This window comes from Labrus bergylta, chromosome 21 (genome assembly GCF_963930695.1).
Source record: "Labrus bergylta chromosome 21, fLabBer1.1, whole genome shotgun sequence".
Lineage (NCBI taxonomy): Eukaryota > Metazoa > Chordata > Actinopteri > Labriformes > Labridae > Labrus > Labrus bergylta.
Window position 1 is genome coordinate 16,100,417 of NC_089215.1, and position 18,706 is coordinate 16,119,122.

Below are 18,706 nucleotides of genomic sequence, written 5' to 3' on the forward strand. Positions count from 1 at the left end.
TCCATCTTTATTTGTATAGCGTCAATTCCTAAAACATTTTCAACTCAAGACACTTGAGAAAAAGAGCAGGTCTAAACTGTGATATTTGTATTATTATTTACATAGACCCAATATTAATCCACCATGAACGAGGCACTTGGGGGCTTTTAGTCAAGTAGCAGTTGAAAGGAAAAACTGTAAACAGAAAGAAAACCTCAAACCGAACCAGGATCATGGTGAAGAGCAACAACTGTGCTGGGCTTAGAAAGTGGGATAGAGGGAGATGCAGATGAAAGAGATGGTTAGAGACAAACAGACTAACAACAACAACTACAATGAATAAAACAGATTTATAGTTACAACTCCAGTAATAATGGTATGTGTGGTACACTATGTGTGCTTAGGTCCTTCAGTCGCAGAGATGACAGTTCACCTACTTTAATGTGTTAACAACCCTACAGTAATATGCATAACTTTGATTACCATGAGGTATAGGTTTCAATATAGGCTCTCTTCTCTTTATGTACCTGTATGGGTCCATCAGTGCAAATCTTTTCGTAATATTATAGATCATAAAGCTACTACCTCATTGCCTGTCCCAGTTCAGAGAACTCCAGTGCCAGAATACCAGAGGACCCTTGATGTCTGATATTCTGAGACTTATACGCTGAGTGATAATAAGGCCAATGAAACAATGTTCAGAATTACACTACAGTAACAGGCAATAAAATCAGATGTAATAAGATATCCCCCTAAGATGCATACTAATGAAACCATTATTTCCAGTGGGGGAGAAACTAGGTCATTGTAGCAGTGCGGAAACCTGCTTTGTGTGTTGTTAGTTGTTATCGCTAAAGTTTGTGCGCCGCCGACAAGGCAAACTGCACCTACAAGTAGACTAGAAGACTCCTTGGTATCTGTTATCTGTTATAACCAACATGTCTGCAGCAGTGTAGGCACCAAAACAAATGTGTTAGATTATAATGATAAATTTTGGTTTTCGTTTTAAACTTGGAAGGTCTACTTCAAGGAAAATATGAAAGAATGGGTGACGGGTCAGGACTTCAGGCAAGCCAGTTTAATCACCAGACTCTTTAACTTTGGAGCCATGCTGGTGTTCATGCAGAATGTGGTTTGGCATTGTCTTCATGAAAAAAGTATGGCTTTCTCCGAAAAAGAAGTTCTTTCTTTGGCTGCATAGTTCACTCTACTCTCACTTGAATGTATGGTTCAGCATCAATGTGCAGGTTCCCCAGCCTATATTTGCACTAATGCACCTTCATACTATCGCAGATGCTGGCTTTTTAATTGTGCACTCACAACAAGCCAGATGGTTCTTCTCCTCTCACAATTGTTTCTGTTTTTAATGCAAGCCAATGTTGTTGTTTTTTTTGCGTTGTCCCGTTAGTCAGAGATTTCCTGATTAGTGATATTAGTGGTGTGTACTGTTCGACAATGAAAGCCCTATCTTATTTGCAATTTATGTAAAAAAAAACAACAACATGATTCCTAAATTGTCAATTCCTTCAATCGTTTCATCTGGGAGAATGCCCTTTGTTTGTTTGACCTATACCCACCTCTTGATGCAGATGTTCTTTATATTAAGTCACCTGTCTTTCTCTTGTGCTCTGCTTCTGCTACAGTTAGAGGCACTAGCTGTATCATGCTTAATGGAAACACCATTGCTCATCCAACTGATTGATTGGAACAGCCTTCTCCTCCAAAGAACAGATAGACTATGGCTCTAACACGATACCCAATACTATTATCCTGATCAAAATCAATTAGACTAGCTGAAGTGGTTCACACAACCAAACTTGAAAATAGAGAAAATAGGATGTACTTCAGAAATAGATATTACTTGAACTATCACAGTATTGAAGTGTTCATTGATAAGTCAATTTAATAATAGAAAATATGTCCAAATTTATGTATCAACTTTTTTTTAAATGGTTAAACTAAGTATAAGTAACAGTTTATATTTTTGTTTAATGCAGGTATCTGAATTTAATGAATTATAGTTTTTCTAATCTTGACTATAACTGGACTATGCGTTATGAATGTCACCTCTATGGCAGCAAAATTACATTTTTAAATTAATGTACCTTTTGAACATGGTCCAACACAAACATTCATTGGAGAAGCTGAAAGCAGGCTGTGTTTACTATCTTTGATGAAAAAAAGAAGGCAAAAAAAACCCCCATTTCTTTTGTATTTTTCTGCCAGTGTTTTTGTTCAACACTGTGAAAAAACATACACAACATGTGAACAGAATATTAAGGCCCAAGTTGTAATTTCTCAAGCTTTCATCATATGCTTCGTGCGAGCATATAAACAGGTATCTTATATATGTGCAGAAACGTGGAGATGTTAGAATCAGAATCAGGATCGGGTTTTATTGCCAAGTACATTTAACCATTTGACTTGGTGTATTGGTGCTAAACAATTAACAAGGATATAACGCAGAACTAGCAACAACTTGAATAATACAGTATAAGAAGCTATTACAATATATATTATAGAATTTCAAAATGTAAAATATTAAATATTAAAAAAAATAAAAATAAAAGACACAAATTATACAAAAGGTGTAATGTAGGAGCTGTGCAGTGCACTGGGAGAGACGATGAGTTCGGCATTCAAGTTGTAAAAATGTAGCTCAAGGCAAATGACAAAGGTCTGTATTTTTTGCACCAAGTGGTTTTGAGTCACATACACACCAAATCCAGTTTTTTACAGCATAAATGAACATTATCGTCTTCACTGGCACACACTCTACTGGGGGGTGATTTTTTTTTTAAAACTGCTCAATTTTGAAAACGATACGTGTTATCCGTGTAGCTAACATGGTTGACAGGTGGGCGCCATGTAATGGTTTGTCAGGAGGCTTAAAACCCACCTCGGCTCCAACTCTTAGCCTGTCGATTAGCCTAAATGCCTAACCAATGTCGTCACTGATGGGTGATGTCACTCAGGTTTTGTAAATTAATATTTACAGTCTTTGGTTTGCCCGAGTCGAGGTTGCTGCAGCCTGGTCTGTGACGGGTGTCAATTTACAAAGATGAGGGTGGCTGCTGTTTCAGTGGCATGACGCAAAATTGATAAAAAAAAAAATGTTTGAGTATATGAACTTATGGCTACACTTAGCGACACTTGCATTGTCTTGTCAATCATAATAATGGAGTTGACTACATGAGGGAAGACCCCTCTGCTCTGCTCTGCGTTGGAGTCCTGGTGAGTCTGTCAGGGTTCCATTCCTCTTATTACAGCCCGCTCACTGTACGTAATGCCCAACATGGTGCACATGCAGCTCCTCCTGTTGGAAATATATTTAGGCTAGACTCATTTTCATGAAGACACGCACGGCATGCTTGTAGCGTTGCTTAATATGTAAATTATGTAATCTGAGACTTGTTAGGTAAGGGGAAATCCTTTACATATCTCCCGCTTGATTTCAGTCCAGTAATGATGCAAACTTTAAAACCCAGAGTAGGTGTGCCCTTTTTCTTCCTGAACATATTTCCTGTCACGCTTTCCCATTTCATGAAAAGGGAAAAATGTCATGACAGTGATTTATGAAAAAAGCTTGCCATGGGTTTGGTGTGTTTATCAGAGCATGAATGATATAGAGCGTAACAGAAAACATGGGATATGAAATTAACTTCTCTATAATGTCCATATCTTCTGATGTCTGCATGTATGTTGGCTACCTCTGAGAGTGACACTGCATATGTTAATCTGTCTCCATGTATTTAGGGATGTTGCCATTTTGAAACAAAAGCAATCTCATCTATACAGGGAGCCCCAGCCCAACTCAGACAACGGTAACCTAGGCAACGGCTGGTTGTGAGCATTTAATATATGCTGGCAACAGTTGTTTAGCCTGCAGAGGAAGGCTCTGATGAACTGTTTCTTTCTTTCTGAGACGATAATTAGAGCTAAGCTGCTTTTTCAGCAGGTCTGTACTCTCTCCTCCTAATCACCTCCGTGTCAGGAGGGAGACAGGCGGCAGTGATGGAGGGATGAGTGTACAAAACAGGTGGAGTGTGAAGAAGAGCGAGAGATGTGCAGAGAGTTATTGGTCAGTGTACGGTTGAGGGAATGCAGGATGGATTTACTTCTTTCTTGTTTACATCATTTTGCTGGCGGTAAACATGACACAGTTGACAAATAGTGTTTTAATTGTGCATAAATGTTGTCAATTCTGCATTTGCATCACTGGGATCGCCGTGATATTTCTTTTCTGGTTGACTTTGTTTGGCTTACTTTGCTTTCAATCATAAACTTGGACGTATCTGCCTTCTGCTGACTGTGTGAGAAGTGTGAAACAGCTGATGACAGCACCTTGTGTAAATGGAAAAATTCCTCCAGGCTACTTATTGGCTACAGGAGTCTTGTGTTTACACTTTCAACATTTATTTTTCACTTGTCAAGTTGAGTTCTTGGTGCATCATGTGAACACAGAATAAGCCGATCATCTGTCTTTTTTTTGTGTGTGAAGATTGAGATGTGTTCTGGATCTAAATGTCTGAGCTATCAAACCAAAGTGTGTGATTTTAAACTTGACAATCCTTTATGGATTGTCTCTTTTGTCAGGTGTGTTTTGTCTATTGGTCCACCACTTTGACCTAGACTCAAATATATCATCAGTTATTAGCATTACATGTAAGATAAGGATATGAATTCATGGTTGCAATGGTACAAAACCCCAGGTGATAACTTTACTTTGAATCTGTAACAGATGGGTGACGTCACTCAGTTTCGTCTATTAATATTTAGAGTCTATGAGTGACACATATTGTACCAGAGATTTGAATTTGAAGAACACATTGAGTTTTGGACAAAGCTTCTTCCTATCAAAAGAGTGAACACAACTCAAGCTACTGATGTGCCAAAGTGTAGCAAAGCTGACTTTCATTTCACTCCAGCTCTTTGACTGACTTGTTTGGAAGGTGTTTTTATTTATTTATGTATTTATCTATTGATTGGTGCAGTGGAAGCCCGGTCGATCGAAGAGGGAGTCTGAATAGCGGTGTTTACTGTAGCAGAAAAGGAATCTTATCCATGGTGCATCGATCTGATCTAACACTCTGTGGCTGGATTTCTCATGGAGAGAGACAGAAAGGATAACTGAGGAGGAAGTGGAGAAGTCAGGAGGGAACCGGAGGAAGGGTGATGGATTGACAGAAAAAGGCAGACAGAGAGAGAAAGAGAGGCTAAGCTGGTCGGATTGATTCATTTTGTCAATTGGTTATGTGGTCTGATTTTGGAGGTCAAACACCATAAATAGATTTTTTTTTTTTTTTGTTTTGTTCATTCTGGACAAATGAATTATCTAATTAATAAAAAAAGATTAGCTAAAAAAGATTTGCTTTGTCTTGTGCGTAACAATCTTAAATAATGCAAGAGATCCACAGGTTTACTCAGTAGAGGGTATCTTTCTGTTTTTCTGCACACCCAGAGCTAGAACTTTAAAAGTTTCTCAAAGTGGTAAATGTTTAATGTGGAAAGAAGCAAAAATCGATCAACTTGAAAATTGCCTGTCTTAAGTTCAACTTGCACAAATGGCAATGAATGTTCTGAAGAAGAGTTTGGCAGAAAGTGGAGAACATATGTTGCACCCATTACCTTGACTGTGGTCCTAATCATCAAGGTAATCATATGCATCACTATTAATATAACAAGGATTTATAGACATCTTAAATGCAAGCTTAGCACCTTTAACTGCCTTTAAATATTCAACACATCCTCTTGGATTTCAGACCTGTGATTGAGTCACAGGGAGAAGCACAGAACCTAATCCTCAGTGTCTCCTCTCTTCTTCTCTTCATGATTTATTGATGGCTCTTTGAATCAGGCTCCAGCCCAGTTTAGCAGGCAGTGGAAGACAGAAAAAAAAAAAAAATGTGAGGATGGAAGAGGGAGTGTGTGGGTGGCAGAGATGTCAAGAGGGAGGGAGAGCGGGAGACAAAAGTGAGCAGAAAGGTATTAAAAACTGTGGAAGAAAGGAACATACAAAATGCTGTCAGAGTTGCAGAAAGAAAACTGAATTACCTTTTTTGTAAACCAGAACTAATATTTAAGCTAAACATCTACTTTGAAAGTTATTTCTAACCAGCTAATTCCTCCAGGCTCCTCCCCCCCCCCCCCCCCCCAATAATCGGTGTAGAGAATTGTTTAAAAGGATGTCAAACTGTTTTTATTTGTGCCTAATCGCTGAATCGAATCGCACAATCGTTGATATGCAAAATAATGCATTAATTTGTATCAAATAATGTCAAGCTATTCTTGTCATTGTCTTGAATTGAGAATCAAATGAATACAAAGATGTGCTAATGATCTTGACTTTGAATGCTTATTCTATGCATTTGCAGTGTCTTTATTTTATTGTATTAATAATGACACTGTTACGAATGAAGAAATGTGCAGGAGTGCAAAATGTGCTGCACTTTAATAAAGTCCGTAAACAAAAATATGACGCCTCTCACACCTGAGCCTGCCACAGTGTTTTTTTGGTCTGCGGTCAGTCGCCACCCATTAAGCAACCGCGGCAGTTAACGTCTTGGATTTAGTTTCATCCACAGGTCTGCAGTGATTTGGTGAATCTCTGCCAGTTTTGGTGACGTGGTTCCCCGCTGACATCAATCTGCTCGGCTGCTTAGCTTTTAGGCTGTAGCTCAAACTCAAAGTACTGCAGTGACATTTTATTTCTGACTTGTAATCTGAGTACACAGGAGATTTTGAAAAAGTGTTATATGCCATTAAAAAGTACAGTGGTTTCTCATTATTTCTCATCTTCACACAAGCAGGTAAATGCTACGGCGACTTAAGTACAGTGCGCCAAAAGGGACAAACTCAAATAAAATAAAAGTGTTAAAAAGGACCTCCATCACATTACAATTAATGAGGTAATGCTGACAGCCCTATAGCAAAGAAACATGAATGTGGGGGGTTTATGGGGAGGATTCAACGATTGCTAGACTTCTCTGGTTTTCATATTTGTTTTCCATTTACTGCAGCCAGAGACAGACTGTTGTCTTCTCTCTCCATTCTGTATACTTTGCCAGGCTTAGGTGTCCCCTTTCCAGCTTTATATACTAATCACACAGAGATTGATATCGGTTTTCTCATCTCACTTTCAGACAGAAAGCAAATTAAGTTTATTTCACCGATGACAGCCATATAGGAGAGAGAGAGAAGACGGAGAGAGAGATAGAGATGGAGAAAGGACACAGACAAGGATACAGCATCCGTGAACAATGATGGCCATTAAATAAACTGTCTGCCGTTGAAAATCCATCAGTGGGTCTCTCGCGCCCCCCCCCTCTCTGTAAGCTTCACTGTACAGCAACAGGACAGGACTGCAGTATTTTCTTGTCCTGACGTCCTTATCCACCTGGGTTCTCCTCCATTAGCGAGATTATCTCCCCACTACAAGTGGGTCAGCTGATCTGCAATATGTTATCAGTCAGATGTAAGAAGCAAGGGAGCGTGGGAGGTTAGAGAGGGCTGCAGGGAAGATTGAATAATGATGAAGATATACAGAAAAGAGATTCGACTGAAATGTGAGCAGCATTTTGGAAAGTTTCACAGGGATGCATTTGCAAGGTAAACAATGGCTATTGTCAAGCGAAGCCCCACCAGCCTAATAGAGCAGAGTGTGCTGGAGCCACTGTTTATTCACACCAAATGAATCCTGCTTTCATTAATCATTGCTAGGAATCCCTAGCCGTGCACAGAAAGTCGATGCTCTGCTTGTGTGAGCAGTGGCTTGGCTGATCAGGTTCAAGTCTACTCTTTTCTAATTACATGAAAACGAGATCTTTATCATAATCTCAGTCTGTAGGTTTGCTTTTGCTTGTGTGCATGGGTGTATGTGAGTGAATGTGTGCATCTTGTTTTCTCTTCATGACAAAGATGCTGTTGTAGAGCCTATAAAAAATATATTTTTGAAATATTGCTAACAGTATTGATACTGTGTAATAAATATAGTGGATGGGTACTGTGTGGCCTCATCATAGGACTCAAGGCATTTATACCTAAAATGGCTTCATCTCTTTGACGTTGTGCACGCACGCACTCAATATTGAACAGATGAAATGATCTCAGGTGCAGGGAAAATGAAAGAGGGTGTCATAAAGTAATCATACATTTCTCTAACATGTAATCTCTTACAGAATGCACTGCAAACTCCAAACAACCAAGTAAACCATCTGGTTATCCCGCCTTTGAAAACAATACACCTATTATAGCTGAGTACTTCCCACCTACTGAGAGCTACATGTAAGATTCTAATATGATTTGATTTGGGGAGCGTAGAAGGAGAATCCCCTTGAAGTATCGGATATGCTCAGAAAGAAAGATTCAGTCCCATGACTGTGAAGAATAAGTTGGTTAACATTTGGGTTAGATAAGCAGCAGAGTGGGTTGATGGTACAAAGTGTTGATGATGAAAGGCTTTCAATCTGATTCAGCATGAAAACACTCCATCTGTCTGTTCTCTGTGGTTTTTCTTCTCTGCGTTTTCTCCCTAATGATGCCACATGCACTCACTCTGATATTATCAGACTCTCATCATTAGCTGTTGTCAATGCAGTGACCTGCTATTGTTCAGACATCTTTTTGTGTTACTTGCCTCTATTGTGCTTATACTGCAGCATTTGTAGGCACAATTAACTGTGTACAAAGACATATGCACGACACTAGAAAAAAGACATACACTGTAGAGCTACCCATCACTCAAAATGGCTTTTTCTTTGGGACAGCCACTGTGACAACTTGCCTGTCTCTGATGCAAACAATATGTGACTAATATCAGAGGGCATTGCAGATGGCTGGTTGCTTTATGATAAGGGATAAATGACAACACAGGATGTAATGCATGAATAGGCAGCTTTAGTTGTGTCGGGTTATTATCCAGTAATCGAGTAACAGAGATATTATCTAAAGGAATGACACTGTGAAGCACACTTCAGACTGTGGATCTATCTCGTTTAATGTGACAACTGAAAAACAACATTTACTGACATTTGAATCAAGGATTTAGCTTCCCAAAACTCAAAATAACTAGCTACTTGAAAACATTTCTAAGTTCTTATGAATATGAATTGATATTTCATGCTCAGATGATTTCTCTGCAGGGTGCAAGCATTTTGTATGCAAATATCCAAAATGGTCCCACCAACATGTTTTAAAACGAGAGTCCACCATCCATCAGGAACTCCCTGAAATGAGAGTTCTCTTCAAAGCGAGCATATTGAGGGAAAAGTTTTAATAAGGCTTCGTGTTGAGAATTTGATTTGGTTTGGAGTTATCCACCAACCTTATCTCTGTATAACCTTTTCAACAAAAATAAGAAAGTTAAAAAGTTAAAGATTTATCTGCTGCTCCCAGTCAGTCGGATGACAAAGTCAGTAAAGTTGCGGACATGTTCTTCATGTTAGACCAGATAACATTCAATGTGCCGCTATCATACAGTCTTTGGCAGCTATCGTACAGCTCCCAGAAAGTTGAAGGCGACGGTTTTTCTGTCATGTTACTCAAGCCACAAGTTGACATCGTGAATCAATCAAGCCACATTCAATGTCAAAATGATAACTGACCGTAGTCTTTGTTTTTAATGTCTCTCTCGCATGACGCTTAAGTGATGATCAGTTCTTGAAGCACTCAAAAAAGTGTATATGAATTTCAACTGGATTATGGAAACTGAAACGTTCTATTTCCTCACTTGGAGAAAAAAAAATCCAGAGTGTCGTTCCGGGGCCACCTGTATCACTGCATGTATGCTGAAGGTGTACAGTATGTATAAGAAGTCGAGCCCGACCGATTAATCGGCCGGCCAATGATATCGGCCGTTATTAGCACATCAAGTGACTCTCTGTATCGGCTGATTTTATTGCAGATATCTGACAGTATTATATTAACTTTATTTATTTACCAGTCAAATAGCATTTAATTTGAATAGCATTGACTTCCGCTAGCAGTTCTCTTTCTGGCTTTCACCAACATGGATTAAAACAAACATGCTCACATGCTCACCCTCCAGAGTGTCAAGCACTAACACATGTACAGGTGCAGTTTCCAGTTGAGTGACCATCTTGACTTGTTTATACTGTGCATCTTTTCCACAAGTGTTTGATGTATCAAGGCAATAAATGTCTACATTTATGTCTGTCTATCTATCTCTACGAACATAGATCCAAGAAAGATATCGGCCAATATATCAGTATCACTTTTTTTTTCTCCCCAATTTTGAGATCGGTATCGGTCCCAAAAATCAGATATCGGTCGGGCCCTAATGAGAAGTAATCAGTGTTCAGGCCTGGAGCAATGTGAGTAAAGGCTAGACTTGGTAACTGGGGCTTTAACACTGTAGGGGGCAACTGGGCCTAGTGTGACTATACTTATCTATTCGAGCAGTGCATATAAGACAACTGAAATACTCACAGATCGGACTTTAACTTCTGTTTGAGGGAGTTCAAAGGAAACTTTATTTACAATTGTCAATGCTCTGTGACGATTTTATACATTCTTACACTATGGCTTAGTTTAAGCACTCAGCCATTGGCCTAAAGTGAGGGCGCAGAACTCATGAGCTTCTGTCGTGTGTCGTAAATGATTTACTTGTACAGTGTGAGCTGATGTTCCACCATGACATTTATATGTACAGTATATTTCAGGCCTAATGGGTGCATGTTAAAGTTCACCAGCTTGTCAATTCAACTAGATAGCGTTTCCTCCCTGTATCCAGTGGTAATGTTATTCTAGGGTTATAAAATCCTGGCAAGTCTCTACATACATTTCTGGCCTAGCCTCTGACACTGGGCAACAAGATGACCAATATAAATGGGCATATTGATATCGGTCTCTACATGTAATGCTAAATAGGTTAAGCAGTGGATGTGCATTGTATCTGCTTGACAAATATTTTTTCTGGCATGACCGATACAAATACTGCAGAACACACGAAGCCATTTGTCAGCCTGCTGTGCAGAGAGAATAACCCAGCTTGCCTCATCTGTTATTCAGCAAATGTATTTTCCACATTATTTATCAAATAATTCCTCGTTCAAACAAACTCCCCAACCACAAATCTAGCGTGACAAATGAGTGGACTCCATTAAAATATGTCCATTCAATTCTTTGTTTTCTAAGTCCATCCGTGATGATTTTGCAAACAAATATTGTGCTGGAAACCCAGCCAAGGAAAAAATGGAAAAAAAAATAAACACATGAGGTTCCTTTTACATCCATCTAACCATTGATTTTTTTTTTTTACAATTTATCAGCCTGTTAGGGAATCTTTTGACTCAATATTTAAGTATCAAGTCCTTCCTATTCATCTGCCAGTTATAGGACATTAACATTATTATACATCATTCAACAACAGAGCAACGCTGCAGGAAGGCAGTTTGCTAGGCTGTCTAAGATAGACAACTGCAAGCATATAAAGGTTAGGTGAAGATATATTAGTTAAACATTGCACAATGTTCTACATTACTAAGCTGCCTTGCGTACTTTTCCTATTATAGGGCTTCTGGGTGGCATTCTGTTAAGTGTGTATGTTTGTCTGTGCACAACCAGTTCCAAGCTACTGTTGCCATTGTTTTCAGAGGAGGTGTATCTGGAAATCTGTATGTATACCATCCTTCATGTGCCTGGCTGCTTTGGCACAAACAAACACGTTCACACTCTGTGATAAGAGAGGATGAGCTTAGAAACAAGCGGTTTACACGGCGGGAGGAGTATGTGTGGTTTTGTTCACATACCTCTATGGGAGCTCTTTATTCTCGGACGTCTATGAATTTCATGACAGTCTCCTTCGAGTTTGTCCTTGTAGTGATCCCTCTATATCAAGATGTGCACAAGTATCATGTCAGAGTGTGTAAGACAAGATGTAAAACTGTTTTTTTTTTTTGCCCTTTACTCAGTTGCTGTGCGCAAATCTGCTTTGTTTGCTTTAGTTCGGGAATTCTCCTCACGCAAACTCCTTCCAAGGTCAGGCCTCCCCGTCCTCTCCTGCTTCTCATTTCTCAGGCTGCCTCCCACCGCCCTTGCCTGCAACGGCATCATCAGCACTGGCACGGACTCTGACGAAAGCGGAGCACAACTTCCTGTCTTTTCCATAGTTTGTTTGATACACTCCATTTCTCCTCGGCTGTTTCTTCATTCCAGATGGGGGGGGGGGGGGATAGGTCAGTTTTCACTGAGCACACCAAACTTCATCTGGCTCTCATCAGGGCAAGCAAGTGTTTTTGCATGGACTATTGTTCAACAGACATCTTTCATCATCTCCTTTTAAGTTTGTTTATGTAACTCTGTCAGACGAAAAATTACCCTAATATTTATATTCTATTGCTCTGGAGATTTATAGCGTGTCTGTGGCACTGACGGATGACTGTTCTCTTTGGTATCCATTATAACATAACCATATATCTCCAGAAGAAACTATAATATTCAGTTTTGAAGCCATGATGGATTTATTTAATATTCTTAAGCTTCAAAAGCATGCTCATCAGCCTATACATGATGTTTACTTTAAATGAACTTTTAGTGTGATATTGTCTTCACAGCACCTTTTTTTCCCTGCGTTTAAGATTTTATTATTTTGTCCTTGTTAACAGTGCCCCATGTATTTGACCTGTCATCAGAATACAATAGATGTGCTACCCAGTAAGCCTGGGCATTTACAGTAACTTAAATTCTAAAGTACTCTCATTACGTTATGAATGAGTAATCGCTGATTATATATTTTTTCCCGTGAAAAACAAAAACCCCATCGGACCCGGGCCTCCTAATGGCCCACTGTGTTTTCTGCGAAGTGTTGCCCATCCGTGCTGTGTGTCTGTAGGACAGCGCTCTTCAAATCCCAGTTCTGAATGACACATGATGGTAACATATGACTCCGTGGTGAGAGCTGTCCACAATTCTGCCTCATCCTTTCAAATCTCATAGCTGTTGTTAGACATGACGGTGGCTTGTACTCCTGCTCAACAAACGCCATGTGCTTGCTGAAGCCTTCTCCTTCAACTAAACTCAATGGGAGCATATCTCCAGTTTTTGCCAGTGTTTTTTATTTAATAGCTTGTCTGGACATAGGGCTCATCTCCAACATAATTACTTGATATGACATGTGCGTCCTATACCTTTTATTGTCTAGAGTAGATAAGCCATGTTTTAACCTGTCTGTCATTTGTGACAGGTGTTTGTATGAGTTTATATGTCTACTGATTAGTTCTGGTCGGACAGTATTGTTAACACACAACTAATACAGAGATGTATACAATGTACAGAGCTAACCAATAAATGGTCTATTCATCTGAAAGAAAAAGGGAAGGCTATGGCTCAGTTGGTAGAGTCGTTCGTCTCTGCACCGGATGGATGCGGGTTCGATCTGCTTCTGCAGCCACAAGCTCAAGTCCATTTACCATGGTAAATGGTAGTGGAAATATTGAGGAAGAGACAATGGTTTGCACTGTTTAAACTTAAATGAATGACTGCCACATGTCTACTTCACCATTAACAGTTTAACTTGACTACCTTGCTCAAACTGACCCCTAGTGGATACACAGATAATGTGTTTGAATTCTCTCAGTCTTGGTCCTGTCACTCAAACTTGAGCCACATTTGTCCTTTGAAGAGAACCAAACTTTTGGAAATTCTAGTACCAAACGGTTTTGAGTAGTACAACATTTTGTGCTATACCTTGCAACAGTAATACAAGCTCAAGTCTATTTACCATAAAAAAAAAAACGGGGCTTAAACAACAACAGGAAGAAAGTTAGCCGTCTCCATATGACTGTAACAAAATTCACATAACAACTATTAAAGATTACTTTGGCAACTCATGATGTAGTGTGTATAATCAGACAAACGTCTATTCGTGGTAAACAAGTATCCTGAATAGCCAATTATCTTCTGTGGTCATTTTTCTTGCTCTGGCAAACAGATTTTACATTTGTGTTCTGACGTTTGCATATCTTTTTTCTGTTCATGCAGATGTGGTCTTCCCGTTTGCAAAGTGTTTTGCTATGTTGTGGTCTGACACCTCCTAACCATGGTCCTTTAGTATATAAGAGCTTACCCCATGTTGGGAATGATATTTTTTGATTGGATTTTGATAACTCAGGTTTTCTCTGTTTAGTGCTCCGAAAGTGTTTCTTTTTTAATGTTAATGTGTTATTTCATAAATATTCTAGTGGATTCTTCTTGACCTGCCTTCTTGTGGTGGCCATTACTGAACATTACACAGCTGCTGATGTGATTTGTCTGGTCCCTGGTACTACCAGATACTGTTAGCTCTGTGTCCCTCAGCTGGTGTAAATGGCATTTCTGTACTGTTCTGTTAACTGTTTACCCATTTACCTTGTCTCTGTAGGCAGCAAGCCATCTGTCAGCTCTGAGTATGTGTGTGTATATGCACAGTGTGTGTGTGTGTGTGTGTGTGTGTGTGTGTAATCTTGTTTCGTGCTACTTTGGTGTAACAAACCAGAAAGGACTCGTACTGGGACACCTCTCGTTTACACATCCATTAAGGGAGTTTCTTGCACTTAAGGTGACCAACAGGATTGCACATACACACTAACACACACATACACAATCCCACATGTGTTGGGGATTTGTCAGAAAGACAGACTTGGACTTGGTGCGAGGAGGGAATTCCTTCATCTGCACGCCTCTTCAGGCTGCACATGTGCTCAGCATCTGCTCCATACACACACGCACACAGGGAGAGAGAGTTGGAGAAGAGATAACGATAAACACTGATCAAGAAAAACATTTTTTTTATTCGAGCATTCAACAATTGCTCTTCCTTCTAAGCACTGTCCTTCTAACCTCCCATCAGAGTCTGAGAGAGGCTTTAAAGAGTTGCTGGAGAGGCTGTTAAGTGTTTGTGCTGTCTCAAGGTTTACAAGGAAGACTCATCTGATACTGCTCTTTTATGTACAGTGGATGCCACATCCTTCTCTCAATGACGAGTGATTCAGCCACCCTTGACGTCTCAGAGGGGATGCACATATGCCGCTTGCACCTTTGAAGGTTGACTGTGTGAAGGTGCATGTGAATATATGCATGTGTTCTTCAGGTCCACAAACATTGCGTGTGTGCGGTGTTCCATATACAAGAACAAACACATGCAGCTTAGTGTTTTTCTTACTTTCTGCTCTGTTTGTTTCAGCCCAATAAGCATTGGAATGAAAGCATATTGTTTGCCAGAACACATGTAGTGCAGTTGTCTTGAATGGCAAGAATGTAAATTCGGGACATTAGAGGATTAATTATAACTTGCCCAGAGAGAGTGGGAGAGCATGTAATACATGCAATATATAATTGGCTACATAAATTTCCCTTACATTTTCTGTGTTCTTATTCCCTGAGCAGGTTCTGCAGAAAGCAAAGCTGTAGTAGCAATTAAAGGGTTTGTTGTTGTTGCTTGATTTAAACATGTTATCTCTTTCTCTCCATATGTTGCAGGATGTTGGAGTACTCACTCAACCTGCAGAATGTCAGTTTTTCTGCAGTGAGGACGGTTCGTGTGCTGAGACCTCTGAGAGCCATCAACAGAGTGCCTAGTAAGTTAACAGTCAGACCTAATGGAACTTTCACTCTTCGCCTCCCTCATCAGACTCTCATATCATCCTTTAATACCTCAACGCTTTGGCTGCCTCTGGAGACAAGTGAACTTATTTGATCTCAAACTTAAGAACAGACTGTAAAGAAGCCAACACCAGATGCTACTTTTTCCTACAATATTGGCTATGTGTTAATCTGATAGTGTGATTGGTTTATACGTTTATCTTAAGCTTGTCTCCACAACAAATCCATATGTTTGTCTTGTAAGACTAAATCCTGATCAAAGTTGGAGTTTCAAGATTCACACATCTTAAAAACCCAATGCTGTTCCGAGACCTACCAGTATGAGAATGCTGTGGAAACTAAAAATAGTACATATGGGAAAAAAAACAATTCCCATGTTCAAATAAAGATTTGAGGTTTGATGTTTCAACAATGCTATGTCTGGATCATAAAAATGGATAAAAGGCAAAACCATTATAGAGTCATTTTGTAAATAGTTTAAAACCGTCATTGGCTCTAAATATTTAAATTACTTTGGATAGAAGATCAAAGAAGTTCAAAGAGTGGGTGCAACACTATACATATAGCAGGGCCTTTGTCTAAAATACATTTTTATCTGAAGCAGAATATTCATTACATAATGTGAGGATGTATCTGGTGTTTGAACATTTGGTAGTGTACAGTCTCTGACATACAGTCTATCCAGAGCAGCCTGAATATTTTGGTGTGTAAAGGTTTGTAGATTTGTTTTTCCTGTTGGAAGTTTCTTGTGAATTTGCTCCAAACCTAGGTTGTAACTGTTGTTAAGCAGTGCTTGCAAACAGCTACTGTAGCTGTCCTTAAAGTTGACTAAATAACCAGGATGAACTGAATTTCCCATAGTTAAACACAACACATTTCTGTGCTCACACTGCAGCTGCATCAACACCTCCGACCGTAAGGCACAGTCATCTAATGTTTCATTCAACACTAAACAGTAAGCAGACTTTAGCAATTTAGCTTAACCTAGCATAAGTCTGGAAAATCTTAGCAGCCTCTGTTGAAAGGAAGTCAAATCCACTCACCAGCAACTGTAAACTGTTAACTCATTGTTTTAACTTCAAGATAAAAACAACAACAACACATGTAAAAAAGACAAATTTTGTGTGTTTGGGTTGTTATTCCTGTAGCAGCACCCAACCAAGAAATAGTCTCTGGCCAGCCGGTTGATAAATCTAAAGAGCTTAACCTTATCCGACACTGCAAACCTTCTTGCGACCGCACATATGGATATGCAGTTCTGAAGAAACTGGTCTACCATTGCATCCGGATTTTGCAACAGGTACCACCTCATGCTACCACTAGAGAGAAGGAAACTAGGAGAACAAAAAAATAAAGAAGAATCAGTTTTCCCTGACTTGCAAAACCATTCCCCTTTTTGGGGGCTGTCTTGCATTTGCCTCTCCATTGCACCTGTTGTCACTTCCATTCGCACCAAAGCTGCTGAAATTGATTCACTTGTGCTTCCTCAATAGATTGATATCCCTGAAGTTTAACGGACTTGGTGTTACTCTGTGATGATGGAATGTTCCTTTTTTTTTAGCAGTATATTGGACTTCTGCTCCTCTGTTAGGGTACTTGATATAATTGGTGATCATGCAGGTGGACTCAATTGCTACACAGCACTGGAATGTAGGTCAGGGCCAAGCCTTCCTATACTTAGTCTGCTGCCTTCACTTTGTCTCAGTGTTATGGCTTTCCCGAGCCAACCATCTTTGGAACAGACTGATTTATATGCAATTTTCCAATTCACTGCCTTTTATTAAAGGGCTGGATTTCATAGCTACACTCACAAACAAACACTATCATGCTTGTATATTGCAAACACACAAAACAGTGAGTTGCTAGTTCTTTTGTTCATCCTCCCACCTCCCATTCTTTACACTAACAAATTATCCCAGCACCCCACTCATATTATTTTCCCCTCTCCCTTTCAGATGCTACCAGAGTTTAATCGGCATTGATTGAATTACACTGAACACATTTATGTTAAACTAAATCATAGGCACTTTATACCATCCAAAGGCCCCCCTCTGCTCGTTTGTTCTTACATTGTTCCCACCCTTTGCAAAGCTTTCATTTAAGCACAGACCTTAATTGTGTCATTAGCCCCTCAATTGCTCAGAGGAGATTGCAGGAAAACTAAGAATGAACAAGGTGTGTGTTTGTGTGTGTGTATCTTTACTCAAGTGTTTAGCTAATGTAGGTGTATGAATGGAACGTCAACCCCCTTCCTAGCTCTCCCATCCCTCTGTCAAAGGCACTTCAAACCTCTTCTGAAATCACTCCCTCTTGTCAATCATAGCCGTGGTAGGGATCCACCACTGCTCATTAGGCGACATGTACAGAAGCTCAGAGCGTGCACAGTACGCTCATTAAGCATCCAAGCATTCCTCTTCCGAATCACAGGACTAATAGCAGCATTAATGTGTGAATGATTTGGTCTGGATCTCGCCCTGCAGGGAAAATGTCAGGCGGTAGAGAATTAGTGGTGGTGTTACTAGGTTAGGTTAGAGCCTTTTGGATTGGCTGATATCTGCCTTCTAACTCTCCCTCATCGTTGGCCCATTCCAGTCCAGCAGAGAAGCATGCAACATCTAGAAAGTTTCTGGTAGAGTTGACACAATACCAAAATTATGACTTAGATACAATACCTGCCCAAAATATCTCAATACCAATACTGAAACAAAACCATGGCAAATAACCTAAAAGTGATGATATAATATAAAAAGCATTAGTCCAGACATGACAGAATAAAGGGCTTTGTAAATCGACAACAGATGATAGGTGTTTTCACTACGATTGAGCATTTTTATCACCAATTTATAAACATTATTATTGTAGAAATTAACTTTACTGCTCTGTTCAGTCTTTTCGCATCTTTTGAGTCTTTGTCATACTGTTCGTTGTTTTCCTCATGCAGCTGGAGGGGAAGGCTGTCTCAACTGGATGGTTGCTGATTTTGGTAGCAATCGTTTTGTGTGCCTTGTGGTGTGGGAGGGATATATAAATAATGCTAATGTTTGTTTAAATAGTTTAATGATTCAGTTTGATAGCCTATAAAAACAATACACAGAAATGACAGCAACTCTGGCAGTTCTGTATTCTAAAA

At 39.6% G+C, this 18,706-nt stretch overlaps 1 protein-coding gene across 18 annotated transcripts in view; it reads left to right on the forward strand.

Annotated features, from left to right (window-relative positions):
* cacna1g (calcium channel, voltage-dependent, T type, alpha 1G subunit) overlaps positions 1-18,706 on the forward strand; it is a 247,626-nt gene that overhangs the window by 104,759 nt on the left and 124,161 nt on the right. For all 18 annotated transcript variants that reach the window (XR_010664891.1, XM_065949287.1, XM_065949277.1 and 15 more), the window contains exon 5: positions 15,454-15,551. Coding sequence is in view for 17 of the 18 variants with exons in the window: in XM_065949287.1 (XP_065805359.1) it covers positions 15,454-15,551 (98 nt within the window). In the remaining variant the exon portion in view is untranslated. The remainder of the gene's footprint in view (positions 1-15,453; positions 15,552-18,706) is intronic.